The following is a 22,848-nucleotide window of genomic DNA, read 5'->3' as shown; positions in this document are numbered from 1 at the left end:
GTTTGCCTAAGTACCTTTAATGATCATCACGTTACTACCATCATGTATGGATTGTTTGATACAGGCTAGGCACTCTGTTAGTCGCTTTTATATTATTTTTAATATGAAGTTCTCGAATGTAGGTTCATTGTTATTATCATCTCTATTTTACAGAAGAAGAAAGTGAGACTCACAGAGGTTAAGTAATTTTCTCACGGTCAAGTGGCTAATAGATAATTAAGCCAGAATGTCAAACTTGGGTGGTCAGATGCCAAAACCCAAATCATTTATTTCTTTTCCACTGAAATGCAGTACCTTCTAATGTTATTTTACAGCTGCTCCCACAAATAAAGCATTGGTTACCCGTTTTGCACATAAAGAAATCGAGCACAAAGAACTCACAAGTCTAGCTATAAGCTGGGCCTCAAGTGACACAGTTAATTAACAGTGGAGTCTGGCTTCTGAGTAAGCTGACCGGGAGGCACTTAAAAGTAGCATTCTAAATGACTGATTTACTACCTGGCAAACTCCAGTCATGTGCGGAGTCACCAATCTGTGCCTAACTCCAAGTAGCATCCTGTGGTTGGGCAAAATTATACAACCGTACCCTCTGCTCTAATATACGCCCGCATACATGTGACCACATGGGACCACAGCACTTTTGGGCAATCTTATTGTATTTTTCTATTAGACTGTTTTTCCAATTCCACAAGATCACTCGTTCACAGCTTGCTTTATCTCTTAAAATATCGAACCCTTTCTGTTTATGATCTCCTTTTTTACTTTCCTGAGAAAACAGGAGAAAGAAGAACTGCTTCAGTTTCCCACCTAATCTGTAAACCTAACAAATCTGGATCCACTCTGCTTTCCATTTGTTATAATGGATGCATTGTCCTTATTCTTATCTGTACAATAATAGAAAAAAGATCTCCTGTTCTCTGCCCCTGGTTCCTGACACAGGGCTTCTAAAACCCTGGTAAATTCCTAAGTGATAAGAGCACTGCACTGGGAGCATCTTTGTTCTAATGAGACAGCGACTCTGGGTGGGCTCCTAGGTGGAGCCTGGATGCAGGCTGGTCATCAGGAAGACTAAGTCATGATTAGAAGCTTGAAATTGTCAGCCCCAGCCCATCCTCTAGAGAAGGAAGAGTGCAGAAAATGGAGTTAATAATTGGTCATGCTTACATAAGGAAGCCTCCATAAAATCCCAAAAGCATGGGGTTCAGAGAGCTTCCAACTTGTTAAACATACCCACACTGGAACGGTCATGCACCCCAACTCCTCGGGAAATAATCTCCTACACTGGGGACCCTCCCAGACCTCGCCCTATGTATCTCTTCATCTGGCTGTTCATCTGGGACCTTTATCACATCCTTTGATAAAATGGTAAACAATTAAGGGTTTCCCCGAGTTCTGTGAGCTGCTCTAGCAAATTAATTGAACCGAGGCGGGGGTCGTGGGAGCCTCAGATTTATAGCTGATCGGTCAGGAGCACAGGTGACAACCTGGGCTTGCGATTGGCATCTGAAGTGCAGTGGGGGGTCTTCTAGTGGGACTGAGCCCTTAGCCTGTGAGATCTGACACTATATCTGGGCGGATAGTGTCAGAGTTGAATTAAATTGAGATGACCCGTAGGACACCCAGCTACTGCAGCAGAATTGCTTGGTGGGGGGACCCCCGCATATCAGGTGTCAGCAGTGCTGTGCGTGTATTCCTACTGTGGGTTTTCCCTACTCAGGTGGGAAACTGTAGGTGCTCCAGCACACATCCAAGGGCAACTCTCCCAGTCACGCCTTGGGTCTCTTTCATTCTCACCTTTTTTAGATATTACTTCTAAAAGTAATCTCTTTCTGTTCTGCATCATCATTTTCCCTCCCTTTCTGTTGCTTCCCATCAGCATAAGAATATGCTGTAATTGCTCCAATCGTAAAAAATAAAAACACAGGCAAGACCCAAGAGCACTACCCTGACCTCCCTCTACCCTGTTGCTTTCTTATTTCTCTAGTTCCTTTTCCAGCAAAACTTCTCCACATAGTTTTAGATTCACCTTGTCTCAAATTTCTCATCCCCCATTTTCTTTTTAATACCTTCAGCCTTGTTCCCCATCACATCACTGAAACCGCTCTTGTCAAGGTCATGGTGACCTCTGTGTTACTGATCCAGCAGTCAATTCTCTATTCTCATTATCTTCCAGCTTTCAGTAGAAATTGACCTTAAGACACTGTCTTTACCTCATGTGTGGGTCACCACACCCAACCTCGAACACTTTATTATACAGCCTATTCCAACCACTTCTCAGTGTCCTGGCTTCTATTGCGCTGCAGAGCAATGTACCAACCATGCCTTAGCTCAGCACCTCCACGGTTACCATCACATCTAGAAAGGATTCCTAAAACCTAAACATGGCGGACAGAGTTTATGTGACCCGACCCCTAACTCTCCAATCCCATTTCCTGCCACCCTTCCTCATGCACGTACTACAGCCACAAAAACTTCTTGCTATTTTTTGAAGACGCCAAGCTTGTTCCCAAACTAGGCCTTTTACATTTGTGGTTGCTTAGACACGATATTGGCCCCCGATCTTCCCATACCGGACTCTTTCTCAACAAAATATGCGCTCAGATGTCACCTCCTCCGAGATGCTTTCCCCAACTATCCAAGTGAAAATGTTTCCCCCCCTCCCGCAACCCACTCTCTTTTTAATTACTCAGCTTTATTTTCTTCATAGCATCTTGTAGCTATTTGAAATTATACTGTTAACTTTCCTACTTGTTCCTTGTCTGTCTCTCCTCACTAGAACATGAGCTTTTACGAGATCACGGAACTTCTCTGTCTAGGTTCTCACTGAACCCGATGCAGGGAACATTGCCTGGCAGAAAACAGGTGCTCAGTAAATATTACTAAATGAATAATCTATAAAAATAACTCAATCCTTAATTCTGAAAAGTGAGATAATGATTAGAAACCACAGCAGGAGTAAATTCAAGGGTATCATTCAAGTGTATCATTTGACTGGATTAACATTTCACTTGATTTTATTGCTTTTGACTGTGGTGTTTTTTCCCAGCAAATTTGGGGTTGGGATTAGGCAGGAAAAGAGCAAGAAGTGTCTCATTACATGTTTCTGAATAAATGTTAACATGACAAATCTCATTAGCCCTCCAACTCCTGAAGGAAGAATACTGTCTGTCATGCTGTATAAACTAGTTTCATTGACCGACTGAGCACATGGAAATCACTTCTTGTGATCTGAGTAAAAACCGCAGTGCACGTTAACATTTATACTTTGCCTTTTCTTCAGGGAACTTTATCATAATAAACACACCTGTATCTAAGGTGGGTTGTAGTTTTTAATTGTCTGTTTTCGGATAGGATACAGAGATAGAAATGATTAAGTACTAAGGGCAAACTCGGGGTAATGCACGAGCTATACTCTCAAGAGTATGTTATTCTAGCAGAACTATCTTCCCAACACATCTCCCTAGAAATAAATACAATAGTGTCATGAGGTCACATCAAATGACAATTATACAAAATAGCAAAAGTGAATGCTAGGGTTTACACCTACCGGTTAGGAAAATTTCACCCCTCCTACTAATTTACATTTTCTCCCTTAAGATAAGTCATAATTTAAAAAATGTTACTGAGACTTTTTGAAAGGTCAGAGGCAAACTTTTTCCACTTTCTGTAGTGGCCATGCAGCAGCAGTGAAGATCATTCATGCCTTTCTGACGTGGGGCATCCAAATCCTTTATGTGGAGACGGGGGGCAATACGCACCCAGGGTATGCTTCTTGGACCACCACTGTTTTTAGAAACCCTATTCTTTTTTTCCCTGTGAAAATGTTCAAAATGATTTAAACCCCATTGTAGAATATAACTGGGACTGAGAACTTTAGTATTTCTGTCAAAAGATTAACAGTAAAATTAATAAGTAGTAAACTATTTTAAACAAGCAATTCAGAGGGCAGAAAAATGGAAAAGGTGCCATTAAAGTTCTGTGTCATATTAGAGGCCTGATCTCATTCTTTACGCAAATTCATCATGCTTTATTCATGTGTGTAGCATATTATTTCTTAAATATGAAACATAAGAGTATGTGTATTCTTTTAGAAACTGCCCCCCAAGTATATACACTGTGCAATACATTTCACATACCTTTTTGATATATGATTTTAAAATACAGAAACATAAAAGTAACTGTATTCTCATTCTCAGTCACTTTGGGGCTTGGTTGTTGATTTGGGCCTCAGGTCAGTCAACGCCTAGCTCCAGACCATTATTTTAGTGCAGTGTTTTCCAAGGTATTTTATGTATTTTTTTAATTGTATGCAGATAATGTAATTTAAGTCTAGAGCAGTTAAGTGAAAATACTGAGCTAAATTGAAGAAAAATATATATTTATTTAACAAATATTTACTGACAACCTCCTACATGTTTGGCACTATTCTAAGTGCTAAGAGTAACGTGGGAAACCAGACAGAAAATCTCCTTCCCTTTTGAAACTTATATTCCATCAAGGAAAAGATGATGAACAAGTGAACAAATACCTGTGTAACAAAACATCCAAGGATGATTAGAGCCATGAGGAAAAGTAAAGCCAGGGAAGAGGGCACTTGGGTAAAAAAGGGAATGGAGGGATGAGGCCCTTGTGAAGCTCTGGGCTGAGGGAGTTCAGGGTAGAGATGGTGATGGTGCATGGGAGCTAACTGCTGGGATGAAAGAACACTGGACAGAAAGACATCGGATGCACATTGAGGACAACTCTTAAAGGGTTTCTCCCACTAAGAAAGGAAGCAGGAACATGGGATGGTAGCTGGTGGGGATGGGCGGGATATCAAGGGAAATAGTTTGTAATGAGTAAATTTGACAGTATGTTTATATACTGAGGGGAAAACTGATGATGCTGGCGGGTGAGAGAAAAATTTCAGAAGCAAAATCTTTGAACAAGGGGAAGAGATTAGAATTGAGTGCGAACATAGACGGTTGGCTATAGACTGAACTGTGCATTATTTGAACTAGAAGAAAAGACATACTATAAATAATAGTGTGGCTACCACGTAGACCTGTCAAAATTGTAAAGATAGTATTCAAATTGCTAACATTTGGGAAATTGTGTTCAGTAGTACTGAATTTGGGCAGGAAAACCATTCAGATTGAGGGAAATACTCATGGCCAACACCAATCGAGTGCCTACTGCGCTTGGCTCTCTACACACGAGGTCATATAATCATCACACACACACCCATAGTTACCTACTTATCAAGTAGACGTTTTATCCTTTTCTTACAGAGGAAGTTTTAGATTATGGAGACGTATGAATTGCCAGAAGCCTCATAGTTAACCAATGACAATGAGCTCACACTGGCACTTTCACTCTGTATTGCCAGTAACAAGAAAAGAAAAGCCAAACATCACCCGGTTAATTCTTTCTCTAGAAATTAGTCTTAAATGATCAAGGATCTAGGCTTGGTGCTGCTATGACCGCCGTTTCCCACTCAGAAACCCAGGGGCAGGATGAGGCTACTCTGGCTTATTACACTCCCATTAGGTTTGTTATACCACTACTCGCGCAGGGAGAAGCAGCCACACATTTCTCTGCTGAGCTGGAGTTGTCTGTATTCTTTTTCTGGGTTGACTCATGGAACAACTGAAATGCTCAGCTGAACTGGATGGTGATAAGTTTGAAGTGCACTTACATTCAAATCCTCGAGGCAGCCCCTGGCATTGGGCCCGGGGAGGGCACGGGCTGAGTTCACACCAGCGAACCTCCTGGCAAGCTTTCCCGGCTGTGTTCGCAGGGCAGGAGCAGGAGAAGTCGTCCCACAGGGAGTAGCAGATGCCTCCGTTGTGACAGGGGTTGGGCTGAGCAGACAATGAGTCAAAGGCATTAGAAGCGCCGGCAACTAAATATGGAAAAGACCCTGTTAATCTGTGAATGCTAATTTCCTACATATTTACATTTAGAACTTTTTATATCCATTGGCTGATAAATAGAATAAAACTTACTGCTACCATCGAGAGAGAGGAAAAGGGAAATAAAGAAAAATATACAATACTGATCTCCTGTAGCACAAGGAGGATTTTCAAAGGTGTAATTATATTCTCTGTAATTTATAAATGCACTTTCACTGTCACTAATGATAGTTTGAGTTAGAGACTTTTCCTCCTGTTTTTACTGGTGAGGAAACCGAGGTCCCTTTCGTTGTCCAAGATTCTATCAACAGTCAAACAGGGAAGTTGGTACTTGGATCCTCTGGGTCCCCAGAGGAGTGACACCATCTCCCCTCCAGCTCTGCCTCTGAATCAGAACTGTATCATAATTTGAGTTCTCACAAGGTTTCTCACAAAGTGTTCAAAACGGAAGTATTGATAAAGGAATTTCTGAGAGCTCCGTCTTTATTTATGCCCATTCCACTGTTAACATGTAATCTAGGCTAGTGACCCAACCTTGTTAAACGCCAATTTCCTTTTCTGTAAATAACATCAATGGAGAGAATAAAAATGCCTGCTTTGCACAGTAGTCCTTCCACAGAATGAAATGGATTGATCCATGGAAAATCGCACCTGGCACATTGGAGGTGCCCCTATAGTAATGCTACAATGATTCATTTTTATGTATTTAGAAGCAAGCCCAGTACATGGCAATAGTTGGAACTCAATAAATGTTCAACAGATAAAATGCCTTTCCTTCTTTTCCTCTGAAAGCTCATGCAGAGCTGACAAATTCACGTATTGAAGTAGCTTTCAGAAGAGCGTACAAAATATACAAAGTAAAGCATGGGCTCTGAGTAATTATATTACAGAAAATTTCAAATCCAACTCCCAGAAGGAAGTTACCTCTCAGATTTTTTTTCCTTATTGACTTAGTAGATGTTCAAAACAATGGTAGGTGGGCATTTAAGATAAAGTTAATGGTATCTTCAAAATGAATTAATTCAGTTAAACCTCTGGGATGCCATTAAGAATTTGGGAATTAAAATACAATTATTCTTAAGTCATTTGGTTGTAGAAGACGTAGTTATTTTGGTTGGTTAAATGGACCATAATGGCAATAAGATCAAGGCCACACTTTCATGGCTCAACATAAATCCCCGAGTCCTGCTGGGAAAGTATGGATGAAGCATTATTCTACAGCTAGTGGGTCAGTAACACCATATTCACATACAAAGAACAGTTATAATAAATTATCTATTTAATAAAATGAAACTTTTAGCACACAATATGGACATAGTTGGTATGAATAATCCTACCTCACACAGGTTGTCTCCGGGACAGCCTTGGGTCACATTGACAAGAACTGCATCTTGGGCTGCGTTGCTCGTTGAATTTGGAAAGAATTCCAGATTTTCGTTGTTTAACCTTATATCTTGAATACAGCCTTTGAAGAATCCACCATTAACTTCAGTCTCCTGCCTGTCAGGCAGTCCACCAATGTAGAGGACATCTCCTCTTTGGAGTCTCCACGTAGGAGCAGAAATAAATCCTAGGTTTTGTGACGACTGATACAGTTCGATTCTATTTGGCTTGATTTTCAAAGATATCAAGTGGACATTTCCATCGCTGAGAACAAATTTTACTAATGATTTGGGAGAACCTGGAGTTAGCATTGCTAGTCTGCCATGCTCTAGCCAAACACGGATGTATTGGCAAGTGTCATTTTCCAGAGCTAGGAGCAAGCCCGATGGACGATGTGTTCGAACAAACATGGAGAGCGTGAAGGCCTCTCCGTAGCTCTTGTCAAGATGGAAAGCCGCATATCCAGTGGAGTCATCTTGGCCAAATCTGCCTGCCACATACGCTTTAATAGAGGAGGAGAGACAAAGAGGAAACATCTGAAGACACACATGCATATATATATATATATATATATATGTATGTATATATACATATATGCACATTCATATTTTTAAAAGTTCAAGACAGGCTTATTCAATAGAATGACAATTTGAAAAGTCATCCCTGACTTTCTGAACTTCTGAGTTTACTTTATTCTGAAAATAACTAGATTTTGGTTTATAGTTTATAGTTGAAGTTCACTGATCACAAAGAGAAAGAGAAGATTTCTGCACCGATAAACTTTTGAACCTCTTCCTCATTGCCCTAAAAAGGTGGGGCTTAAACATGGAATATCAGATACTACTGCACTCCAACTTGATTTGGAGAAATTTGGGAAGCAAGAGCTCTTCCTGCAACACATGTAAGCAGACTGAGCAATCGTCATCGCTGCTATTTGGGGCCATGCTCAAACAAATGGCATCAAACCTAACTGTTCCTTGTAAAGGACAGAAACCAAGAATTAGATTTGCAAATCCTCTTTTGGGAAGATACCCCTAATAATATTAAGAGGCAAGGCAGTTGAACAAAGGAAGAGGAGGACTCTTCCTTCTTTGGTCCTGGGTGGGTGAAGGAGAGGCATGGGGCACAAAGTACTAGGGCAAAGCTGAGTTCTGAACTCACCCAACATTTCCTGTGGACAGAGAGATTTCTAATGCATTGACGTGGCAATGCTATCGATGTGCATCACCACAAATAAACTCTTTGAGAAGTATAAAAATAAATGCTGACCTTCAAAATCATTGATGATATAGTAGGAACACAAGTTCTTGTACTCCTAAAGCTGACATTCCATTTGGGTGGAGGTTATATAGTATGTCAGGTGGCGATAGGTTCTTTGATATACAAAAACTCAGGCAGAGAAAGGGACTAGGAAGAGCTGCAGGAGGGAGTGGAGCTGTCATTTTAAATGGAGCCATCAGGGAAGAACTCTCTGAGAAGGTAATATTTGAGCAGAACCCCGAAGAAAGTAGAGATATTACTGCAGAAATTCAGGAGATAAATGATGGTGGCTTGGATCAGTGGTCATGGTGCAGATGAGGAGAAGTGGTCAGATTTTGGAAATGTTTTGGTAGAACCAAAACCAGGATTTTCTGGGGCAAGTTGCTCTCCAAGGCTTTTGGTCCAAGTAACTAGAAGCATTGAGTTTCCATTTGCAGAGATGGGGAAGAAAACAGGAGGAAGAGATTTGGGGGAGAAATGAGATTCCATATTAAATTTGAGATGCCCTATTAGATATCCAGGTGGAAATTTCTAGTCAGCAGTTAGATATAGGGGTTCAGGGGAGACATTCTAGGCTAGTCACAGTAATTTTGGATTTGTCAGTGTAAATGTGGCATTTAAAGCCCTAAGATTGGAAGAGATCACCAAGAGAGTGAATCTAGAGAGAGAAGAAGAGGTCCAAGAACTGAACCCTTAAGCATCAGACATGTGGAGGTAAAGGAGATGATAAAAGAGTAAGACAGAAAGAGAACGAAGGGAGAGTGACACCCCATAAGCCTAGTAAGGAAAGAGTTTTCAGGAAGAGGGCGTATTCAACGGTGGTAACTGTTGCTGAGAGGTCAAGGCAGATGAGGACTGAAAAATGACCACTGAATCTTGCAATCTGGAAATCACTGATGAACTTGACAAGAGCATTGTCTTAAACATATTGCTGTCTTCAAGTCTTCACATCCCAATCCTAACCAGAAAAAAAGCACATTCCAGCATGTTTAAATGTTGTCATATGGTTCCACTGAAGTTTGAGCAAAGGTGGGACATATTTTATTTTAGCTGAATTATAGTGAAGCTTGCTTAGGTAACCATCTGTGTTTGAAGACCTTCTGCATAAAAGTCTGCATTTTCAGAATTCTGCCTTGATTTTCGACAGGAACGTTACATTTTGAATCTGCATTTGGAGACCACCTGCTCCAGGCAACTACAGGTAGCTTTCAAAGTGCATTGTTAGATGTAACAATCCGTTTGAAGAGGCTAACATCTCTGAATGCACGGCAGCACTTTCATATGAGATAAAATGCTCAATAAGAAAATGTGGCTCTTGAAGTTCCCGAGGTTTGGGAATACGCACAGAATTGCTCTGCCTCAGGGGTGGTCCCCGCTGGTCATCCTGGGACGCCTGCAGCATCACTTTGTGGATCCAGATGAAAAGACAGACAGAACACAGAGCTGTCTCTTTTTCTCAGAAGCTTGACTCTCCAGCAGTCCTATTCTTCAGAAATCACAAGCAAGTAGTCAGAGCACATGATTTACTACATGATTTTAGAAACACCTGACGCCATATATGACTTGTCTGTGGACACGGAAAGAATGATTCTCATATGTGTTGTTGATGTGTCATGAAGAGGGACGACAAATAGGGATAAGAAATAATCAAGTTTTAAGGATTGATGGACTACAACAAGAAGAAATGTATTTAGAATAAATAAAAGCCACTTGGGTCTAAGTGTCCTTCATTGGTTTAGGGTGGAAAAAGCAGAAATCTGTGGCACCAAGAGGGAGAACAGCTCAAAGTGAACCAGTCATAGAATGTGGCTGCCCAAAGGTCAACGGGACATTAGGCTGCAGAATAGAAGAACATTCTCTGGAATGAGAAGGTTACAGTCCTGTGTCACTCTGCACTGTCAGGCACATCTAGGAGCCAGATAAGCAGATTTATTCCAGAGCAAGCAAGCAGCGGATGGAGTGTCTGAAAACGATGTCAGGTGGAAAACATTAGAAGAAACTGGGTGTGTTTAGCATGATAGGAGTGATGGCTTGGATGGTACAAGACACTTTTCTTCAAACATTTGTGTTCTCAAGAAGAAGACATGTAAGTAAGGTTGACACTGGCTTCAAGAGTTACAATGCTGCCAATGAATGGAAGCTATAGGTCATCATATATTATTTTAGTACAAAAAAGACAACTTCTAGGGGATTTCTGGGAAGATGGAGTGTGAGTGAGTTTCCCATTCCTGAAGGTGTGTAAGCAGAGGTTTGGGCCACTACACTTGGGTGCACAACAGTGTAAAAAATTCAGTCATGGAGTGAAGCTCCTTCTATATCTAAGAAACTCTAATTCCAAGCAGATAAGAGTGTCAAAGTTTAGATGTACGACTGAAGATAAAACATATGTCAATTGCCTCTCTTAATCAAATATTCTCTACAAGGGACGAGGTCGGTGATACCTTTATCCTGAACAGTATCCTGGAAGCTCCACGTTCCTGGACACAGCCAGGGCGATAAGATACACCGCGACGACCCTGCAGACAGCTCTGGGAACTAAGCTTTGAGAAACTCTTTTCTGAACTCTTCTTATTGAGACACTTGGATCATTTTTTAAAAATCAACTTTAAAATATAGGAAGCCTGTCTGTCTGTCATGTTTCGTCAGCCAGCCAAATCCTCCATCCAGTCTGCTTGTTCCTTGCAATGGGTACCATGTTTGGGAAACGCTGAGCCAGGATCATGAATTGGGTGAAGTTTTTGCCTTGTACTTTTTAGCCCATCTCCTCCTGAACATCTATGTACAATGACAGGAAGATTCCAGGTTGTCCTTACAGCTTGTAAGCATCTTTTGTGATGGGAACAAACTCCCCAGCAAACATTCCTCAAAGATGATAGCAAATACAAAATACTTTAAATTTATGACTAAGAGGTGATATGAGAAATATAACTTTTCTTAAAATTATACCAAGAATTTTCAGAAAGGGACGATTTTACAGAACTTACTCCCTAAAAAGATATCTTCTGAAGCTAAGCATTTTCATGAGGATTAAACAGTTTCAAAATAGTGGAGGGGTGGGGGGCGGCCGGGGGAAAAGGAAACTGGAGGAAGAGAGGGGACAGCTAACCAATTCAGGAACTGGGCTTAAAGACTCTGTGATTTTCCAAGTTGGAAAAAATAAATTAAAGAAAACCAGAACCCACTGGATTGGCATCCCTTGAATCTATTTACCAGGACAGTTAGCATCCCCACAGTCAAGTATTAACCTCATGGGTCACTGCACTTGGAAGCTGGTCAAAATGAGTCAGCATCTGTTTGTTATTTTGTATATGTAGTAAAAATATTGCCTTAGGTCAATTAAATTTTTCTTCAAAAAGTGAACATTGCTTCAGCATAATCTCCCCTTTTCTCCTTTAAAAATATCACAAAACAACTTGCCATTCCCTTTAAAATATTACATAGAGCTAGTAGACGCCAGGCCTCATAGTCAAGCAGGTCCGTGATTTGTAATGAATATTGTGGTCAGGGGGAGACCGTGAATAGCTTCTAATAATTCTTAGCCCTTCATACACGGAGTAGGGTATAGACCAAGACTGGTTTCAATTTTACTTCATATAAAGCAAAGAAGACTATTTACCAGATGTTGTCCTATTTCACGTTACTCTCAAATCTTGGGGTAAATTACAGCTGCACTTCAAAGCAGTCTGTTGCAATTACCTTTCCAACATTTGCAATGCAAGAGAATAATAAAAAGAAACAGGTATGTATTGATCACTATCAACAGCAGTCTTTGCAACAATGTCGGAAGTAAGGATTTTGAAATGCATTTCAAACTGATTTGCTAGAGAAATTAGATCAATTAGTTTACGGCATCTACCAAGTTTCAGTGTTGTTACTTTTTTTAAACTTTTTTCTTTCTTTTTTTTCTTAGGACACATAGGTAAAATACCTGTTTTCTCCAATGCAACTCTGGAAAATACACCTTTGCATAAAATTGGTGGTTTGTAAACGTGCTAAACTTAAGCATGATTTTGGAGCTAGTGTGAACTGCATAGAGAGGAGGGCAAGGAAGTAACTACGTACTGAGAGTCTACTATGCACGCGGCATTGTTCTAGAATTCGGCATTGACTAGTTTCATGTCTAACGGTCCTGTTTTTCCAAAAAGATTACTCCTCTTTCAAATAAGATTTGCAATAAATTTCTGATACACAACAAATGGTAAAATTGTAATAGCATTTTGTAAACACCAAGATGTAAACCCATTTGGATGGGAGCTATGGGCTTAGTTTTCACTTCTCTGCATGAGTGAAACCCTGGCGTCCTATGAATCCACTCAGATTTAATTAAGGTACATCATCAGCCTCTTCCTTTTCCTGTCAGTGGGCAGCCAGCCGCAGAGTCCTGAGGGCTCCTGATGATTCATAACCAGCAGGAACGGCCTGGCTGTTTTGTCCCAGCTCTGCTCTGAGGCACAGCCTTCCTGGCGCCCTGCCCCTCTCACCTCTGTGACAGCTCCGGCCTCGGTAGGGCCGGTAGCAATCACACTGGTAACTAAGCCACAAGTTGAGGCAGCGTCCTCTGTTGTGACAGGGTTGGCTCTCACACCAGTCCTTTCTCGTGCAGCCTGCCTTGACATTTAATGACCAGCCGGACGAGATGTTCTCCAGGGTGATGGGATTCGAGTCAAGTTGAACATCTTGGAGGCAGCCCACAAGCGAAGGTATGGATGGTCTATTATAGACGTTAAGCAGAGCAACACCACTGTGGGCTGTTCCCTCTGGTAAACCCCCCAAAAAGGAGTTTTGTAAAGCACATGTTGACCCATCGCTTCCAAATGGAGAAGGAGCTCTCGTGATGCATGTTCCCAGGCAAGACTCGTCAAGTAAGGCAAGGGTCACAGCCTCTGCAAATGTCACCTCCACTGCATGCCACTCCCCATCGCTGGTGCTGTGGGAGATGAACAGGACCACCTTTGGCTGATCCCTGACTTGAACTGATAAGTGGACGTAGCCACTGAGCAGCTCCAGTACCACAAACACGTCCCTGTCACCTCGGAAGAGTAGAAGTGCCACTGGCTGGACAGTCTGAAACCTGAGGGCTATTGTACAACCGGAGTCCTTGGCTGTCACTGAGCCACTTGGGACCCACAGGAAGCCATCACCCTCAAAAGAAAGTGTGGTGACCGTTTCACACCGTGACCCAGTATAGCCAGAGGGACACAGGCAGCCGAATCCATGCTGGCCATTGCGGAGGTGAGGGACGCATGTTCCATTATTTAGACATGGGTGATCAGTACAGCTGAGGAGCAAATCAGAACAGTTCCTTCCTCCATAAAATGCTCCAGAATGGTTATCAAATGGGCAACGGCAAGTGTAAGTCCCAGGCAAGTTCTCACAGGTACCACCGTTTTGGCAAGGGCTTGAAGAGCACTCATCGACGTCCTCTTCACAGTGGACCCCTGTTCAGTGATAAAGAACAGATTGAAATTACATATATTCAGATCAAAAATAGAACTTTCTCATAATCTTCATGTATAATCTTTTGGAGGTGCAGAACCAGCTCAGGTGTAGGGAGTGTAACAGAGCGAAATGTGACTAGAGACTGAGGAGCTGATACCAATTCCATCATTCTGCACGTATGGTGCACAGAAGTGCAGTCATGGTGAACCTTGAATTCTCCCTCTAGAAATAGGTTATTTGCCAAAAATAGTTGACTCAAACTATCATTGTCAGATATATATGTGACACTGAATATCATAAAAATTTTTTTAAAAGAGAGTTAGATTGCTATTGGGAACAATGCTAGACACAAATTATTTACTTGGGGACTTAGTTCCCAGATATTGTTTATCTTGCCCTGGGCTGCTAATTTCACTCTATTCTACTTGGAAACAGCGATCTGCCTTCTCCATTTTTTGTACCTCCCCGTAATCCCTAGACACACAGACAGTCCAGACAACTCTCTCTGTGGAGGGCTTCTGAGGAGAATGGAAGGTCCCATAACCTCCTCTCCACAAGTCTAGTATAAACCATGAAATCTATCCAATAACAAGTTCCGGTTTCTAGTTTCTTTACTTTCTTTTACTCTTTTTCCTGGTTCTAAGTCAAAAAAAGGTATCTAATTAGAGAATTGTTAGAATTCATTTAATCCAGGTAACAAAAAGAACTATAACACTTTTTAAGAGTGATGGCTATTGCTTCTTAACGAAGTTCAAATGAACAAATAGTGTTAACAAAAACTGACACATGTATAGGACTCTGTGGCTTCGACAGCACCATCATCCACGTTATGTGTTTGTGTTTACAGCAATCTCCTGAGGTTTTCAAGGCAGATAGACTTAGCTCTCTTTCACAGACAACACTGAGGCTTAGAAAGATTGATGTCTAAACTCCAAAGCACTTCTACAATCTGGTTTTCAAAATCCAATCTGACACTTTCTGTTTTTTAATTGATAACTTAGTGCATTCTTGTTTTTTGTTATTACTAACATGTCTGTCCTATTTTCCCATTTAACTCCACGCCTAAGTGTGTGCTTCTTAAATTTAATCAAAGGCTCCTATACTGATAATGTTGGATCTGAATCCCAGCTAGGCAGTGAGCAGGTTACATTTATTTTTTGTGTCTAGGTCTTCTGATCTATAAAATGGGGTTAAAAATAGTATCTGTATCACAGGGCTTTTTAAAGGTTAAGTGAGTAAAGACACATAAGATGCTCATAACATTGCTTGATATATAAGTGACTTCTCAGTAAGTGCTGGCTGTAATTAAAAAGTAATAACCAAAGAAATTACCCTCGCATGACAAAATCAAATAGCACTGTCATCATTGAGAGAGACTATTTAGAAAGTGTGGGCATACGGAATGACCCACAAATTGCATAACTTTACATAATGAGAGATTGACTTGGACAGCATATTAGGCTGGAATCTCATTAGATCATGCTCTTCACGAGGGAAGGGAAGCTGTTTGATTTACCAACGTATGTCTAAAGCACAGCACGATGCCTGGCTCACGTTTGGCACTAGGTAATTAATTTTTGTATGAATTGATTAATGATGACCTTTGTAAGGTGATTAAAATTTTTATACTGCATTTAACCTCATCTACTCCAGAGCCCAAAGTGCTCTTTTTGTGTCTATTTTGAGATAAATTTACCTGGTGGCACAGTGGTTAAATTTTTGCCCACAGCCATTTATGTACCATATATTTAGACCCTTGATTGGACCCTCCTGTACTTATATTTTACTTTACTTGGATTACTTTCATACAATCTTTGTTAATCCAAAAGTATTTCAAGCTCTGTGAAAGGAGGGAACGTGTTACAATCTTAGAGTCTCCCACAGTCCCTGCACAGTGCTGTGCATACGTGTGTTATAAAAAGCTGGATGAGTAGAAAAAATAAAACTAAATCAAACTGATTTATGTGATCTATAATCATCCTCATAGGTAACAGAACTGACACAGAAATTACAGGCTATATTTTAAAGGAATGTTAGAATGCAAGTTTCATTTAACTGAACTTACGAAAAGTTCAAACTTTTGTTATTAGAAGATAGTTTACTTAAATTTGATTTTCACAGGATTTTGAAAACACAAAAAAATCAAACCGTAAGCATTTAATTAAGAGGAATGCTGAACAGCTCATGAGTTATAATTGAAGAAAAACTCTTTTTTCCCGCCCATTGTGCCTTTAAACATATTTAATGGGGGATAAAATCTCCTACAGACCCCAAGTCTTTTCTGTTCAGCCTTGATTAATAAGTCTTAAGATCACATTTTAAAGACCTACAATAAGTAGGATGGCCAGTCATAAGAAATGTAAGTTTCAGTGCACTTTGGAATTGAATCTTTTTTCTTTGTCTGTTAGGTCGACTTCAGGCTGTCTTGAAAAAGGACCAGGAAGGGTGCCCCCTTCTTTTTTCCCTCCCCTCCCCACCTCCAGACTTCTGCCTGAGTGTCAGAAGGGTTCAGAAAGTTTCCCCTGACTGGTGCCGGTGTTAGATGGCTCCACTCTCTCTGAGACTGGCAGGTGTTTCAAGGTGACTTTTATCCCGGGGCTCTTTGTGGGGTCCTTGGAGCCCCCTGGTCCATTGCTCCAGCTGAGACTCCACAAGGCCTTGTTCTCACGTTGTCCCTCCCCCAGCCCCTTCCTCATTGGCTTCCTAAGGTTTACTTGACATCACCAACTCTGTCTGTTGTTCTTCCTGCACCTTCTGAGGGGGACCAGGACCCGTTTTACACTGACCACTGACTGACACTCCTCCCGTGACTCCCCAAGGACCCCAGGTCCACGGGCCTCTGCCCTGCAGGTGGAGGGGAGCATGGTTGTTGACCAGCCCAGCACAGCCCAGCCCAGCACAGCCCAGCAGCAATTCCCCTTCTTTCTCTCTCTTTCCTGCTGCCCCAGGTGACCAGTCACAACCTTTCATCTTTTATTTTTTTTTAAAAGAGTTTTCAGATCTGCTTAGACTATGTATTGTTTATTACTGTCCAAATACATGAAGTTCTGACGAAATAAAATCATGTGCAGGCCATGAAAGCCCAGAGTCATTAGAGGGCCAAATTTCAGACCACCCAACAGTTCACATTTTAAGAATTTGAAACACCTAAAAATAGATAAGGTGGTTTCTGAAAAAGAAAGAAAGAGAAGGAAAGATGAAAGGGAAAAAAAAAAAAAAAGGAGAAGAAAAGGGGGGAGGGAGGGAGCAGAGAAGAAACCATTCAGGAAATGTTAGCTCACAAGAATACTGAGCTTAGAAAGAAGAGAAAAATGCATTAAAAAATGCATAAACTTTGTGCAGCTTAATGCAATGGTAAACAGTAGAATACACAGGCCTCCTAATACTTTTGTAATGGCATACATATAATGTCTCTAGCATTTTCTTAAAATATGCAGACAGATAGAGGACCTTTAAGACGGCAGAGGAGTAAGACATGGAGATCACCTTCCTCCCCACAAATACATCAAAAATACACCTACATGTGGAACAACTCCTACAGAACACCTACTGAATGCTGGCAGAAGACCTCAGATTTCCCAAAAGCTGTGTGGCTGACAGGGTCTTGGTGCTCCGGCTGGGTGTCAGGCCTGAGCCTCTGAGGTGGGAGAGCTGAGTTCAGGACATTGGTCCACTAGAGACCTCCTGGCCCCACGTAATATCAATCAGCAAGAGCTCTTCCAGAGATCTCCGTCTCAACACTAAAACCCAGCTCCACTCAACGACCAGCAAGCTCCAGTGCTGGACACCCGATGCCAAACAACTAGTAAGACAGGAACACAACCCCACCCATTAGCAGAGAGGCTGCCTAAAACCACGCCAAGATCACAGACACCCCAAACACACCACCGGACGTGGTCCTGCCCACCAGAAAGACAAGATCCAGCCTCATCTACCAGAACACAGGCACCAGTTCCCTCCACCAGGACGCCTACACAACCCACTGAACCAAAATTACACACTGAGGACAGACACCAAAAAAAATGGGAACTACGAACCTGCAGCCTGTGAAAAGGACACCCCAAACACAGTAAGTTAAGCAAAACGAGAAGATAGAGAAATATGCAGCAGATGAAGGAGCAAGGTAAAAACCCACCAGACCAAACAAATGAAGAGGAAACAGGCAGTCTACCTGAAAAAGAATTCAGAGTAATGATAGTAAAGATGATCCAAAATCTTGTAAATAGAATGGAGAAAACACAAGAAACATTTAACAAGGACCTAGAAGAACTAAAGAGCAAACAAACAATGATGAACAACACAATAGATTAAATTAAAAATTCTCTAGAAGGACTCAATAGCAGAATAACTGAGGCAGAAGAAAGGATACGTGACCTGGAAGATAAAATAATGGATATAACTACAGCAGTGCAGAATAAAGAAAAAAGAATGAAAAGAAATGAGGACAGTCTCAGAGACCTCTGGGACAACATTAAACCTACCAACATTCAAATCATAGGGATCCCAGAAGAAGAAGAGAAAAAGAAAGGGACTGAGAAAATGTTTGAAGAGATTATAGTTGAAAACTTCCCTAATATGGGAAAGGAAATAGTTAATCAAGTCCAGGAAGCGCAGAGAGTCCCATACAGGATAAATCCAAGGAGAAACACACCAAGACACATATTAATCACACTATCAAAAATTAAACACAAAGAAAAACTATTAAAAGCAGCAAGGGAAAAGCAACAAATAACATACAAGGAAATCCTCATAAGGGTAACAGCTGACCTTGCAGCAGAAACTCTGCGAGCCAGCAGGGAGTGGCAGGACATATTTAAAGCAATGACAGGGAAAAACCTACAACCAAGATTACTCTACCCAGCAAGGATCTTCTTCAGATTCACTGGAGAAATTAAAACCTTTACAGACAAGCAAAAGCTAAGAGAATTCAGTACCACCAAACCAGTTTTACAACAAATGCTAAAGGAATTCTCTAGTGGGAAACACAAGAGAAGGAGAAGACCTACAATAACAAACCCAAAATAATTAAGAAAATGGTAATAGGAACATACACACTGATAATTACCTTAAATGTAAATGGATTAAATGCTCCAACCAAAAGACATAAACTGGCTGAATGGATACAAAAACAAGACCCATATACATGCTGTCTATAAGAGACCCACTTCAGACCTAGGGACACATACAGACTGAAAGTGAGGGGATGGAAAAAGATATTCCATACAAATGGAAAACAAAAGAAAGCTGGAATAGCAATTCTCATATCAGAAAAAATAGACTTTAAAATAAAGACTATTAGAAGACAAAAAGAAGGACACAACATAATGATCAAGGGATCAATGCAAGAAGATATAACAATTGTAAATACTTATGCACCCAACATAGGAGCATCTCAATACATAAGGCAAATGCTAACAGCCATAAAAGGGGAAATGGATGGCAACACAATAATAGTAGGGGACTTTAACACCCCACTTTCACCAATGGACAGGTCAACCAAAATGAAAACAAATAAGGAAACACAAGCTTTAAATGATACATTAAATGAGATGGACTTAATTGATATTTATAGGACATTCCATCCAAAAACAGTAGATTACACTTTCTTCTCAAGTGCTCATGGAACATTCTCCAGGATAGATCATACCTTAGGTCACAAATCAAGCCTTGGTAAATTTAAGAAAATTTAAATCGTACCAAGTATCTTTTCTGACTACAATGCTGTGAGACTAGACATCAATTACAAGAAAAAAACTGTAAAAAATACAAACACATGGAGGCTAAACAATACGCTACTAAATAACCAAGAGATCACTGAAGAAATCAAAGAGGAAATCAAAAAAACCTAGAAACAAAGGACAATGAAAACTCAACAGCCCAAAACCTATGGGAAGTCTATAGCAATACAATCCTACCTCAAGAAACAAGAAAAATCTCAAATAAACAACCTAACCTTACACCTAAAGCAATTAGAAAAGAAGAACAAGAAGACCACCAACGTTAGCAGAAAGAAAGAAATCATAAAGATCAGATCAGAAATAAGTGAAAAAGAAATGAAGGAAACAATAGCAAAGATCAATGAAACTAAAAGCTGGTTCTTTGAGAAGATAAACAAAATTGATAAACCATTAGCCAGACTCATCAAGAAAAAGAGGAAGAAGACTCAAATCAACAGAATTAGAAATGTAAAAGGAGAAGTAACAACTGACATTGCAGAAATACATAGGATCACGAGACATTACTACAAGCAACTCTATGCCAATAAAGTGGACGACCTGGAAGAAATGGACACATTCTTAGAAAAGCAAAACCTTCCGAGACTGAACCAGGAAGAAACAGAAAATATAAAGACGAATCACAAGCACTGAAATTGAGACTGTGATTAAAAATCTTCCAACAAACAAAAGCCCAGGACCAGATGGCTTCACAGGCGAATTCTATCAAACATTTAGAGAAGAGCAAACACCTACCCTTCTCAAACTCTTTCAAAATATAGGAGAGGGAGGAACACTCCCAAACTCATTCTATAAGGCCACCATCACCCTGATTTCAAAACCAGAGAAAGATGTTACAAAAAAAGAAAACTACAGGCCAATATCATTGATGAATATAGATGCAAAAATCCTCAACAAAATACTAGCAAACAGAAACCAGCAGCACATTAAAAGGATCATACACCATGATCAAGTGGGGTTGATCCCAGGAATGCAGGGATTCTTCAATATATGCAAATCAATCAATGTGACACACGATATTAACAAACTAAAGGAGAAAAACCATATAATCATCTCCATAGATGCAGAAAAAGCTTTTGATAAAATTCCACACCCATTTATGACAAAAACTCTCCAGAAAGTAGGCACAGAGGGAACTTACCTCAACATAATAAAGGCCATATATGACAAACCCACAGCCAACATTGTTCCCAATGGTGAAAAACTGAAACCTTTTCCACTAAGATCAGGAATAAGACAAGGTTGCCCACTCTCACTACTATTATTCAACGTAGTTTTGGAAGTTTTAGACACAGCAGTCAGAGAAGTAAAAGAAATAAAAGGAATCCAAATTGGAAAAGAAGTAAAGCTGTCACTGTTTGCAGATGACATGATACTATACATAGAGAATCCTAAAGATGCTACCAGAAAACCACTAGAGCTAATCAATGAATTTGGTAAAGTAGCAGGATACAAAATTAATGCACAGAAATCTCTTGCACTCCTATACCCTAATGATGAAGAATCTGAAAGAGAAATTAAGGAAACACTCCCATTTGCCATTGCAACAAAAAGAATAATATACCTAGGAATAAACCTACCTAAGGAGACAAAAGACCTGGATGCAGAAATCTATAAGACGCTGATGAAAGAAATTAAAGATGATACAAACAGATGGAGAGATATACCATGTTCTTGGATGGAAGAATCAACATTGTGAAATGACTATATTACCCATAGCAATCTACAGATTCAGTGCAATCCCTATCAAACCACCAATGGCATTTTTCACAGAACTAGAACAAAAAATGTCACAATATGTATGGGAACACAAAAGACCCCGAATAGCCAAAGCAATCTTGAGAAAGAAAAACGGAGCTGGAGGAATCAGGCTCCCTGACTTCAGACTATACTACAAAGCTACAGTAATCAAGACAGTATAGTACTGGCACAAAAACAGAAATATAGATCAATGGGACAGGATAGAAAGCCCAGTAAAAACCCACGCACATATGGTCATCGTATCTTTGATAAACGAGGCAAGAATATACAATGGACAAAAAGACAGTCTCTTCAATAAGTGGTGCTGGGAAAACTGGACAGCTACATGTAAAAGAATGAAATTAGAACATTCTCCAACACCATACACAAACTCAAAATGGTTAAAGACCTAAACGTAAGGCCAGACACTGTAAAACTCTTAGAGGAAAACATAGGCAGAACACTCTATGACATAAATCACAGCAAGATCCTTTTTGACCCACCTCCTAGAGAAAAGGAAATAAAAACAAAAATAAACAAATGGGACCTAATGAAACTTGAAAGTTTTTGCACAGCAAAGGAAACCATTAACAAAATGAAAAGACAACCCTCAGAAGGGGAGAAAATATTTGCAAGCAAAGCAACTGACAAAGGATTAATCTCCAAAATATACAAGCAGCTCATGCAGCTCAATATCAGAAAAACAAACAACCCAATACAAAAATGGGCAGAAGACCTAAACAGACATTTCTCCAAAGAAGATATACAAATTGCCAACAAACACATGAAAGGATGCTCAAAATCACTAATCATTAGAGAAATGCAAATCAAAACTACAATGAGGTATCACCTCACACCAGTCAGAATGGCCATCATCAAAAAATCTAGAAACAGTAAATGCTGGAGAGGGTGTGGAGAAAAGGGGAACCCTCTTGCACTGTTGGTGGGAATGTAAGTTGATACAGCCACTATAGAGAACGGTATAGAGGTTCCTTAAAAAACTATAAATAGAACTATCATATGACCAAGCAATCCCACTACCAGGCATATACCCTGAGAAAATCATAATTCCAAGAGTTATGTACTACAATGTTCACTGCAGCACTATTTACAATAGCCAGGACATGGAAGCAACCTAAGTGTCCATCGACAGATGAATGGATAAAGAAGATGGAATATTACTCAGCCATAAAATGAAATGGAATTGAGTTATTTGTAGTGAGGTTAATGGACCTAGAGTCTGACATACAGAGTGAAGTAAGTCAGAAAGAGAAAAGAAAAAAAAGTATGCTAAAAAAAAGATTGTTCTGAAGACCTAGGGGCGGGACAGGAATAAAGACGCAGATGTAGAGAATGGACTTGAGGACATGGGGAGGGGGAAGGGTAAGCTGGGATGA

General features: G+C 40.4%; 1 protein-coding gene across 7 annotated transcripts in view; it reads right to left on the bottom strand.

The window, feature by feature from the left end:
* The window catches only part of CRB1 (crumbs cell polarity complex component 1), a 267,978-nt gene that overhangs the window by 39,234 nt on the left and 205,896 nt on the right, over positions 1–22,848 (bottom strand). For all 7 annotated transcript variants that reach the window (XM_067729819.1, XM_067729821.1, XM_067729815.1 and 4 more), the window contains 3 exons: positions 13,019–13,975; positions 7,232–7,779; positions 5,678–5,843 (listed from right to left, as the gene is read on the bottom strand). In XM_067729819.1, the coding sequence (XP_067585920.1) occupies positions 5,678–5,843; positions 7,232–7,779; positions 13,019–13,975 (1,671 nt within the window). The remainder of the gene's footprint in view (positions 1–5,677; positions 5,844–7,231; positions 7,780–13,018; positions 13,976–22,848) is intronic.

This window comes from Pseudorca crassidens, chromosome 2 (genome assembly GCF_039906515.1).
Source record: "Pseudorca crassidens isolate mPseCra1 chromosome 2, mPseCra1.hap1, whole genome shotgun sequence".
Lineage (NCBI taxonomy): Eukaryota > Metazoa > Chordata > Mammalia > Artiodactyla > Delphinidae > Pseudorca > Pseudorca crassidens.
Note: the sequence above shows the minus strand (reverse complement) of the source record. Positions and strands in the feature narration are given on the sequence as shown.